Source organism: Rhinopithecus roxellana, chromosome 4 (genome assembly GCF_007565055.1).
Source record: "Rhinopithecus roxellana isolate Shanxi Qingling chromosome 4, ASM756505v1, whole genome shotgun sequence".
Lineage (NCBI taxonomy): Eukaryota > Metazoa > Chordata > Mammalia > Primates > Cercopithecidae > Rhinopithecus > Rhinopithecus roxellana.
This window is the reverse complement of record NC_044552.1, coordinates 76,829,758-76,840,588: the sequence shown is the minus strand read 5'-3', so window position 1 is coordinate 76,840,588 and position 10,831 is coordinate 76,829,758. Positions and strand designations below refer to the sequence as shown.

Here is a 10,831-nt window from a genome sequence, read left to right as displayed (position 1 = left end):
CCAACTCTATCATGATGCTGAGAAAGTTCCTTGTCCTGTATCTCAGTTTCCCTGTGGGGACAATATTAGTGATGATATCATATAGCTCTGAAATTAAATGAGTTAATATTCAAAAAGCACCTAGAACAGTGTGTGGGACATTGTAAACATTCAATAACTGTTAACTATAGAGCCATGAACAAATAAATACATAATTTCAGAGTGAGATATACTATGAAGAGGAGATAGAATGTGATGAAGAAATATAAAGTGATAGAGTGAGATGGGTCTGCAAGTGGGCTTGGGGTATAATTTTAGATCAGGTGGTCAGGAAAGGCCTCTAAGAAAGGGTGACACATAAGCAGATACACAGATGAAGGAGACAAGTCAGACAAACAAAGTTCTAGGTAGAGATGACATCAGGTGCAGAGTCCCTGGAGGGAGAATGATCTTGACATATTCAAGGGATAAGATGGGCAAGGCCAGTGTAGATATACTAAAGTAGCCAAGGCAGTGTGACAGATGTCAGATGCAGAGATCAGATGAAGCAGAACTTGGTAAGGAGCTTAGATACATTCTGGGTGGGATGGAAAGATGCTGAAATGTTTTGATCAAGGAACTGCCACGATGTCACTTGAAGAAACACACTATATTTTGAAGACTGAAGGGGAGCAGAACAGAAGCAGGGAAGCCAGATAAAAGGCTACTGTAGTAGTCCAGGTGAGAGATGATGACTGGTTGCTTAGACTTACATAGTAGCAGTGAAGGTGGTCAGTAGATAGGTTCAGAGTATATTTTAAGGTAGGTTCATCAGGACTTACTGATGGCTATGGTATACATGAGAAGAGATGGGAAATTAAATTAGGACTCCTACATTGTGGGACCAAGTGACTAGGTCGCATTTATTCAGATGGAAGAGAAAGGGAGAGGTATAGGTTCGGAGGAAAATCAAGAGTTCTACTTTGACCTCCCACCGTCACTCAGAAAAGGTGAACTATTACATATCTGGGATAGATGACAAGTAGGTGGTTGTGTATTAAGTTTGGAGCTCAGGAGAGAGGTAAATACTGGAGTTAACACATAGATGGTGTTAAAAACCATGGAATGTGCTCATATACTGAGTGTAGCTACAGAAACGGAACCAAAGGCTGAGCCCTGAGATATTTCAATATTAGGAGTTAAAGTAGAGAAGAATCAAAGGAAACTGAGAAAGGTGCTGAGTTAGGAGGAAAACCAGAAGGGTGTGGTGCCCATTGAAGAAAGTGTTTCAAGAGTGAAACAAGGTGTGATCAAGTGTCAAATGCTGCTGAGAGGCCAAGAAAGGTATCATCCAAGTTAACTCAAAGAAAACAGGTCTGTCGGCTCTATTTCCTCATAGTGCTTTATTTGTGTCTTTCTCATTGCAATTTCCAAGTATTATGTTGTACAGTTATTTTTGTCTTCTCTAAGAAGAGAAGGTCCCTTAAGGTCAAGAGACCATGTCTTGTTCTTTCTAGAACTTCCAGTACTCTATTTGCTCAACAAATGTTTGAACAAACAAATGAATCATGTGGAATTCTATAAAATCTAGGAGAATATGCCTAACATAGAATTAGCAGTTAGAGCTGGTTTTATTGAGCTGTTCTAAATGTTCTGCCCATAATGAAAGATGTCCACCGTATATCTGAGTTGGATTACTGACAGTCGCAACTCATCTGGCATTTCTATTTTTTTCGCTCCAATATCGCATGCACTATCCAGTCCACAAATTAGTTTTGGCCAGGTGCCATGGTTCATGCCTGTAATCCCAGCACTTTGGGAGGTCGAGGTGGGGAGATCACAAGGCCAGGAGTTCAAGACTAGCCTGGTCAACATGGTGAAACCCTGTCTCTACTGAAAAAAAAAAAAAAAAAAAAAAAAAATTAGCTGGATGTGGTGGTGGGCACCTGTAATCCCAGCTACTAGGGAGGCTGAGGCAGGAGAACTGCTTGAACCAGGGAGGTGGAGATTGCAGGGAGGTGGAGATTGCAGTGAGGTGAGATTGCGTAACTGCACTCCAGCCTGGGCGACACTGCAAGACTCTGTCTCAAAAAAAGTAAATAAATAAAAAACAAAATTAACAAAAATTATTTAGTTTTTACCTGATTTGCTCCCTCACTTTTTAAAGTTGGCTCCAAGACCTGGTGATACCTTCAGATATCATCAATAACTTTCTCTGTCATACTTCACTTAATATCAGCATCAGGATAAGTTGACATTTCATATTACATTATAATGAATTTCAAAACAATGACAAAAGGAGCCATGGAAATACAGGTAGTGAGCATGACCAAACTCTTCAGCAAGACATGGTTGAGATGGCATATGCAGAAAAAGGCTGGTAGTCAGGAGATGACAAATTTCCCTTGGCTTTTACAAAATCGCTCCGGTCAGATAGTTTCTAGGTCAATGAGTGACTGTCTTTGTAAAAGAAAGCTAAAAACTAACAGTTCTGAGTAACAAGAATATCAAAACCCACCTTACAGAAGTGAGCATTCGACAACATACCTTACTTGGAAAATATGCACTAGGCAACACAAAAAGACAAAGTCATCAAGTCCCGAACAAGTACAGCTAGAGATCAGAAATATCTTCTCTATGTGCCAGTACCACAGAAAACTACCCATCTGTGAAGCCAGTCCCTCTCTACTTGACCTCAGCCACATTCTATCTGGGGATCTTGGTGACTGATAACAGAATACCGTATTTCAGCTCCATGGCTCTCTTGGCTAGTTTTATGGTGACTCCCTGAGAGCAAATATACCCCTTGAATTCCTACTTACTCTCATACCTACGAATTGAGGTTTTCTCCAATCCATTGGCAATTTGCCTGAGTTTTTATATTTGGATGGATGTTTCGTAAACAGAACTTATAGTTAATTCCTAGCCCTTTCACTAAATCTTACTCTGGATGTGATCTGTCAGATTATGGCACAATGGAGCAGCCAGACTATACACCCAATATTGGCATTATGAAAACCTAAACTACTCCATCTCCTGCCGACAGCACATGACTTGACATGTATTACTCAGTATACAGTATATACTTGGTAGATGAATTTCAAGAGTGACACTGACAAAATGGGAGATACTTGGAGGAAGGAATGAACAGGCTAGAGCTATTTTGTTTGGAGATGAGTCAGATGCTTGAGAGCTTCTTTCAAATAGCTAAAGAGTTGTCAGAAAGGGAAAAGTAAGATTTATGCTATAAACTCTAGGTCATTAGGAGCTAATGATTTAATGCACTATTTCCCATGCTAGAGTTCAATAGGATGTCATGATACTAGGAAAGAAAAAAAAACTCTATGGTCAAGAAAGTTTGGGAAATGTTGCATTAAATAGCTCTTATTTTCAGAAGTAAAGTTCTAAGCAAAAGCAAGACACAAATCACTCATTTATGAAAAGGTCAGAATTAACAAATACCTCCAGATGCTTGGTGAGAATAGCTCCAGCTTTAGGGGCTGCTTAAATTAGAGTGATGTTGAAACAGAAGATATGTGCTGCGGTCTATACTGCAACTAAAATGAATGTGGACTGACGCAAGGGTCTGGTCCACAGTGGTTCCTACTGAAAGTAGTCGATTTGAGTAAGCAAGTCTTCATCACTAATGGCAGGCCAAACCAAGTACACTTTGTATGTATACTGATTTCTAAATGACAAGGTTCTATTTTTATGGCTGGTATTCTTACCAGAAAAATATAACACTGATTATAAAGTTATTAAGTAATCCTTCTTTTTATACACACTTGCTAAACACCAACTGTGTGCTACATACTCCACTGAAAACTGGGGGAAAAAATGGAAAATGTCTACTTGTACTTTATTTATTCTTGAGATGTGGAGGTAAGAAAGCCACACAGGGAAAGCCAAACTAATCACTTTCATAGGAGTCAACTTACACATCAAAGTGCACTGACATCCCTCAATGTTCAGATTTGTCTTTATCTCACTGTTTATCATTCTAATAGAGTAACACAGTTAATAAAAATGATTTTGCACTTGAAAATCGAAAGAAGACATTTATGCAGCCAACAGACACATGAAAAAAAATGCTCATCAGTAGCCATCAGAGAAATGCAAATCAAAACAATGAGATACCATCTCACACCAGTTAGAATGGTGATCATTCAAAAGTCAGGAAACTAGAGGTGCTGGAGAGGATATGGAGAAATAGGAACACTTTTACACTGTTGGTGGGACTGTAAACTAGTTCAACCATTGTGGAAGACAGTGTGGTGATTCCTCAAAGATCTAGAACTAGAAGTACCATTTGACCCAGCCATCCCATTACTGGGTATATACCCAAAGGATTATAAATCATGCTGCTATAAAGACACATGCACACATGTTTATTGCGGCACTATTCACAATAGCAAAGACTTGGAACCAACCCAAATGTCCATCAATGACAGACGGGATTAAGAAACTGTGGCACTGGCCGGGCGCGGTGGCTCAAGCCTGTAATCCCAGCACTTTGGGAGGCCGAGACGGGCGGATCACGGTCAGGAGATCGAGACCATCCTGGCTAACACGGTGAAACCCCGTCTCTACTAAAAACTACAAAAAACTAGCCGGGCGAGGTGGCGGCGCCTGTAGTCCCAGCTACCCGGGAGGCTGAGGCAGGAGAATGGCGTGAACCCGGGAGGCGGAGCTTGCAGTGAGCTGAGATCTGGCCACTGCACTCCAGCCCGGGCGACAGAGTGAGACTCCGTCTCAAAAAAAAAAAAAAGAAACTGTGGCACGTATACACCATGGAATACTACGTAGCCATAAAAATGGATGAGTTCACGTCCTTTGTAGGGACACGAATGCAGCTGGAAACCATCATTCTCATCAAACTATTGCAAGAACCAAAAACCAAACACTGCATGTTCTCACTCATAGGTGGGAAGTGAACAATGAGAACACTTGGACACATGAAGGGGAACATCACACACCGGGGCCTGTTGTGGGGTGGCGGGAGAGGGGAGGGACAGCATTAGGAGATATACCTAATGTAAATGAGTTAATGGGTACAGCACACCAACATGGCACATGTACACATATGTACCCTAGAACATAAAGTACAAAAAAAAAAAAAATCTAAGTACTTAATGAGGTACCTAAAGGACCTAAAAATTGAGTCTTTCACTCCATCGTTACTATATTGTGCCTACTAGATTTTACAGTAGTACTATATCTGCTTGTAAGCATAAAGAATCAAATTTATAATTCATGTTTGATAATATGAAAGATGCTTTTGTCAAAGAAAGCTACATAGTAAATACATTTTTATAATGTCCAAGTCTTCACTTACTCTCAAATGATCTGAAAAGAGGCATGCCTCTCTTCTTTCCTCTCTACCGTCCTTGTAATTTTTAATATTTTCAGACCAGGAGATAAATATATTTAGGAAACAAGAGGATGACAGGACTCAGGCAAATAGGTATTTTGATGGACTCCATCCATTGACAAATGAATAGGTTCAAATATTCATAAATATGGTCACACCTGATTTGTCCATTACACCCCAAGGTTTTACATTTTTTTTTTTTTTTTTTTTGAGACGGAGTCTTGCTCTGTCGCCCAGGCTGGAGTGCAGTGGCCGGATCTCAGCTCACTGCAAGCTCCGCCTCCCGGGTTTACGCCATTCTCCTGCCTCAGCCTCCGAGTAGCTGGGACTACAGGCGCCCGCCAACTCGCCCGGCTAGTTTTTTGTATTTTTTAGTAGAGACGGGGTTTCGCCGTGTTAGCTAGGTTGGTCTCGATCTCCTGACCTCGAGATCCACCCGTCTCGGCCTCCCAAAGTGCTGGGATTACAGGCTTGAGCCACCGCGCCCGGCCGGCTTTACATTTGTATTTCAACCATGCTGGCACATGTAACAGGAAAGCCAACTTACCTCAGACCTAAATATTAATAATATGATAAATAAAAGTGAGACTGTCATTCTCTGGTATGACCCACATAAACAAATTTTTTTTTTTTTTTTTTTTTTTTTTTTTTTAAGACAGTCTTCCTCTGTCACCAAGCTGGAGTACAGTGGCAGGATCTTGGCTCACTGTAACCTCTGCCTACTGGGTTCAAGCAATTCTCGTGGCTCAGCCTCCTGAGTAGCTGGGATTACGGGCGCCCACCACGCCCCCACTCCCAGCTAATTTTTGTATTTTTAGTAGAGACAGGGTTTCACCATGTTGGCCAGGATGCTCTCGATCTCCTGACCTTGTGATCCGCCCGCCTCGGCCTCCCAAAGTGCTGGGATTACAGGCGTGAGCCATCATGCCCAGCACACATAAACCAAATTTCTAAAAACTGAAGAAAAGGTTATCTCAAATAGTCTATTAAAAAAATACTCTAGAAAGATAACCATTAAAAACTATAGTCACACAATGTCAAAGCTTATATATTGTTTTCTCAGAAAACAATCAACTCCTAGCTTGTTTCCAGCGATAAATTTAACAAGACTAGTACACTAAACGAATTCACCTCACACTCAGATTGGAACACGGTTTATACCTCATCATCCTATAAAGACTGATAGGTAAACTTAAATTATAAACAAGTTACTTCAGGTCCCTAAATCTGTAAGAAAATCTTGCTGCTTATCAATTCAACTGTATCCATAATCAGAATTTAGGTCATCCAAATGAAAATCAACATTATAAAGGGCAATGATTTACTTTAATCTGAACTTATTCCTTCCTAGTTAACAATGCCAATATTTAAAAACATATTTCTATTTTCCTAGGAGGTCACTGTTTACTATTAGTCAAATTTTTTTGACTGTATCAAATTTTTTTGACAGATATTGGGGGTCTTCTCCAATTTTCTTTTATATTCTCTTCTATATCCCTCCATCCTTTCTATTTCTCCAAGAAACTTTTATGACAGTTTGTGACTAAGGAAATTTTAATGATTTTACCAACAGGTAACTTGTTTTAAATAAAGACGGACACAACATTTATTTAATTTTTTAATAAACCATAAAATTTAAATATTCAAATAAAAAGAAACAAAAATAGATTATTTAAGCCAGCATGAATTTCTGGTTTTACTCTTCCTCTGGGGCATTACGTACGCTTGACTTACCTGGGATTAGAGTAATAAAGTTATGATGCTGGTACAATAATGAATGAGGAAGTAAAAATGGGCAATGGCTTGATAAAATTATTTACTTTCAAATCTAAATCAGAAGGTCGCTCAAGCCTACTGCAAACGCCTGACACTGGTCTCGTCTGTATAAAACTATTCTGGCTTTCCATTCTTACCACACTTTATCACAGCTTAGCGTTCCCTGCATTCTGATCCTTTTGCTCACTGAAGCTCACTTCAATCTGTCAAAACATCAAGGGGGAAAATCCCCAAACCGAACCGACGAATAAACACTCTTAATGTGAACAATCATATTCAGATCAGCCTCTTGTGCAAAAATACAAGTCAGTGGATTTTTTATCCTTACATAACTCAAATATTGCTATTTTTTTCCTGCCTTTACTAAAATGGCACTTTCATTTACATCAACCAATTGTTTTCTACTTGCTTCTAATTTTCTGAGATTGTATTCGGTACTGGTTATTCTTTTTGATTAAGTTTTACAATTTCCATTCCAGAATATCTGGTCTTTGACTAACTTTATCCAATTTTGTTTAGAAATGTGCTATTAATCAGTGAAAATCACAAAAGGAAAAAGAAAAAGAAGCAATGAACAATACTAGAATCTTGCTTCAGCATTCGTATAATGTTTTATAAGAAAAACATTCATTGTTATTATGGGATCTAAAACCATGATCGTGTCTGATACTGTAAGTCTTTTAGCATACTCAAATGGGTCAACATTCAATATGGACAGCAAGCTAGCTCACAAGAAACGAAATGTAATGCACAAATATGTTTGATTGGTAAAATCCCAGAGGCTTGGTAATAAAGTGCAGCAAACTTTCCTTATATTGAATAAGAACTCCAGTAACCTCTGAATATTTTTGGTAAAAATTAAACAAAAGGTACTCCAGTCAGGAGACAGGTAATCTTTAAACCTCAAAAGACTGTCTGCCAGGGGACCACAGTTTTTCATTGGCACAGACCTAGAGCCAATGAAAAACACTAGCTTGGAAGGAATGGGTTTTTCCAAAAATGCAAAATTACCATATACAGATGCTTTAGGATACTATGATTTGACAGGCTTACAGTGATAAAACAGCAAAGATGAACAGTTACAATATTTATAAGTGTAGTGTGTAAAGAACACAGGTTTTTTAATTGGCAGCAAGAAATTCTATGACAGATCCTGAGACAAGTAATCCTATGCCCTATATCCACCCCATGCCAATGACGACCAGTCAAAATGGTAACACAGAGTAAAAAGTGATCTAGTGTACGTGAGTCAGAAAATACTTGAAAAGTGACAAAACTGTATGTTATTAAATGACAAAACATATTTAGAGGCTTTATTTAAAAATCTCTCACTGTTCATTATCAAAGTTACAAGATTGCATACCAATAGACAGACTGTAAACATAGGAAATTTTCATTAAGGAAAGATGGGTTTACTGTAATTCAATCTTTTACAAAAAATTACTTGCAAGTTATTGATAACAGAATTTCTCTTTTACTTTCTTAATTCTCTTGAAAATTAAACCAATGTTTCCACTTTCATGAGCTAAAGTTCAACCATGGTCACCTTAGGAAATACCCCTGTTTATTTGTTAATCAGAAATACAAATCGAGTGGCACATATTTCCATTTTCTTCTTAGGTCAAAGGTTTCAGCTTCATTATATTTTACAGAAGACTTGCAGTGGTCCGGTAAGTCTTTCATGTCACAGCTGAGGTTTAATGATGGCAGTGGAGGAAAGCAGAGGTGATGCAAAGTAAGACCAGCCCAATGGCCTTATCTGACATGGAATCTTTTTCCTGTTTGGCTTGCAGCGGCGAAGTGTTTCTGGTCAGGTTGCCTCCACCAAACCTGATTGAAGCAAAAGGGTGACATGCTCTGATAAATTCCATTTAAGGATGATTCCGTTCAGGCAAACAGTTGATCCTTCAATCTGTTGGCTGCGGGATGATACTAATATGAAGAAAATTATCCGGGTAGCTCAGATGTTCACTCAGCCACTGCAGAGGCGTTTCCAACATTGGCTCAATTCCATGAATCATCACTTGATTCTTTTTTTCCCCATCTATTCCAAGAAAGAAATCCAACAACAATAAAAGTCAAAACAGTTGAAGAAAAAATAATCTGTTGCCTTTTGAGAATCCTTACTGCATTAAGTGGATTTTAAACCCGTTCTGTCCCCTGAACAGGAAATGTGGACATGGAGAAAGTTCAAATGTTGCAGTATGTATCACCCAAAACAGAAACCTGAGGGTTACAATATATTCTGATAAAAATTCTGTTGCTGTATGTGAAAGTATTACTTCTTTCTTAATTACTGTGCTTACTTAAGATTGACGTTAATGAAACTATAGTGGCAAAAACAGCCCATTGTACCAATGACCAAAATTTATTTTAGTTATACATTAAAAACTGTACTATATGGTTATTTAAAATGACAAGTATATGAAGTAGGTCCATACATATTTTGAAAATGTAAAATAGAAATGTGACTAGAAATCAAGAATCAGATCAGTATTTGAGATGTTTAATAAGACATAGGTGAGCTTTAGTTGTTTTCAGTAAAGCTTTCAAGTATGTATCAAAATATCTTAGAGATACTATTTGAATAACAGTTAAAATTTTAATGAGAAGGGATTACAAATCTGACTCAGGGATTCCAGTTTTAGAGTTACAAAGCCTGATTGATTTTTGTTAACATCCACTTGCTAATTAAAAGGGGGCTGAAATTCACACCTTTCTTTTAAATTCAATTGTATTCTAAATTAAACCAGATTAATTTTATGTTTTTCATGATGTTGGTGTGTTGTACTGACAACTTTTAAAGTAAATAGAAATATTTTTGTCATAGAAAAACAAAAAAAGCAAAGCCAAACTCCTTTAATGAAAAAGAAAAAAAAAAAAAAGAACCATCAAGAAACTCTGTGTTACTCCTCTAGCACAATTTTGGGTTTTTCTCCTTTACCATCTCTTCAAAATACAATGTCTTAACTGCTCAGCTTCCTGGTGACAGAAGACAACAAGGAAATAGGGAATCACGGAACTCTACAAAGGAGAAATACCCTACGTTTTCCTTTCTGCTCTGTTCCAAATGACTTTTGAATCTCTAAGTGCTCTAATGTCTGGGCAAAATGAGCTGATGATATATGGTGATAATGACTTGGCTGGCACCTGAAACAAGAGACCCTTTTAAAGAAATATTTAGACTTCCTGTTAGAGGCAGCACAGTCCCGGGAAGTGACAGTCAACAGAGGACACAAAACACTACAGAGTTGATAAAAGAATGTGAAAAATAAAAACTTAACATACTAACAATTCCAAAGATAACCAAATAAAATATTCCAAACAAACTCCCAAATCACTGCGCCATAGCTTAAAACAATTTTGAAAAAAGGTATCACTTCATAATACTACTAACCTAAAAAAAATGCTTTCATTATTTTTTCTTTGTTGCAACTATACATACTTTTTTACACAGTTGTGATCACAGTGTTAATACAATGATTTGTTTTCATAATAAAATATTAAGTACTATACAGAATACTATAGAAAGCACAGTATTAGTACTTTGGGAAGATTTTTTAAACATTGGTATTCAAATGGAGAAACCCTCAGCTATCTGGAATGATTCATTGCTTGTAAGTTCTAGTTTGCTAAAGCTTTACTGTATTAAATCTTTCTTAGAATATTTGAAAACATTTCCGGTACAATTCTCTTCATATTCTTATATTTTTTTGAAATATTTTA

The 10,831-nt window shown here is 37.8% G+C and overlaps 1 protein-coding gene across 3 annotated transcripts in view; it reads right to left on the bottom strand.

Annotated features, from left to right (window-relative positions):
* Positions 1 to 6,934: 6,934 nt before the first annotated feature.
* Positions 6,935 to 10,831, bottom strand: part of ATG5 (autophagy related 5) — a 136,618-nt gene continuing 132,721 nt past the window's right edge. For all 3 annotated transcript variants that reach the window (XM_010352504.2, XM_010352506.2, XM_010352505.2), the window contains one exon: positions 6,935 to 9,149. In XM_010352504.2, coding sequence (XP_010350806.1) covers positions 9,013 to 9,149 — 137 coding nt within the window. In that variant the 3' untranslated portion in view covers positions 6,935 to 9,012. The remainder of the gene's footprint in view (positions 9,150 to 10,831) is intronic.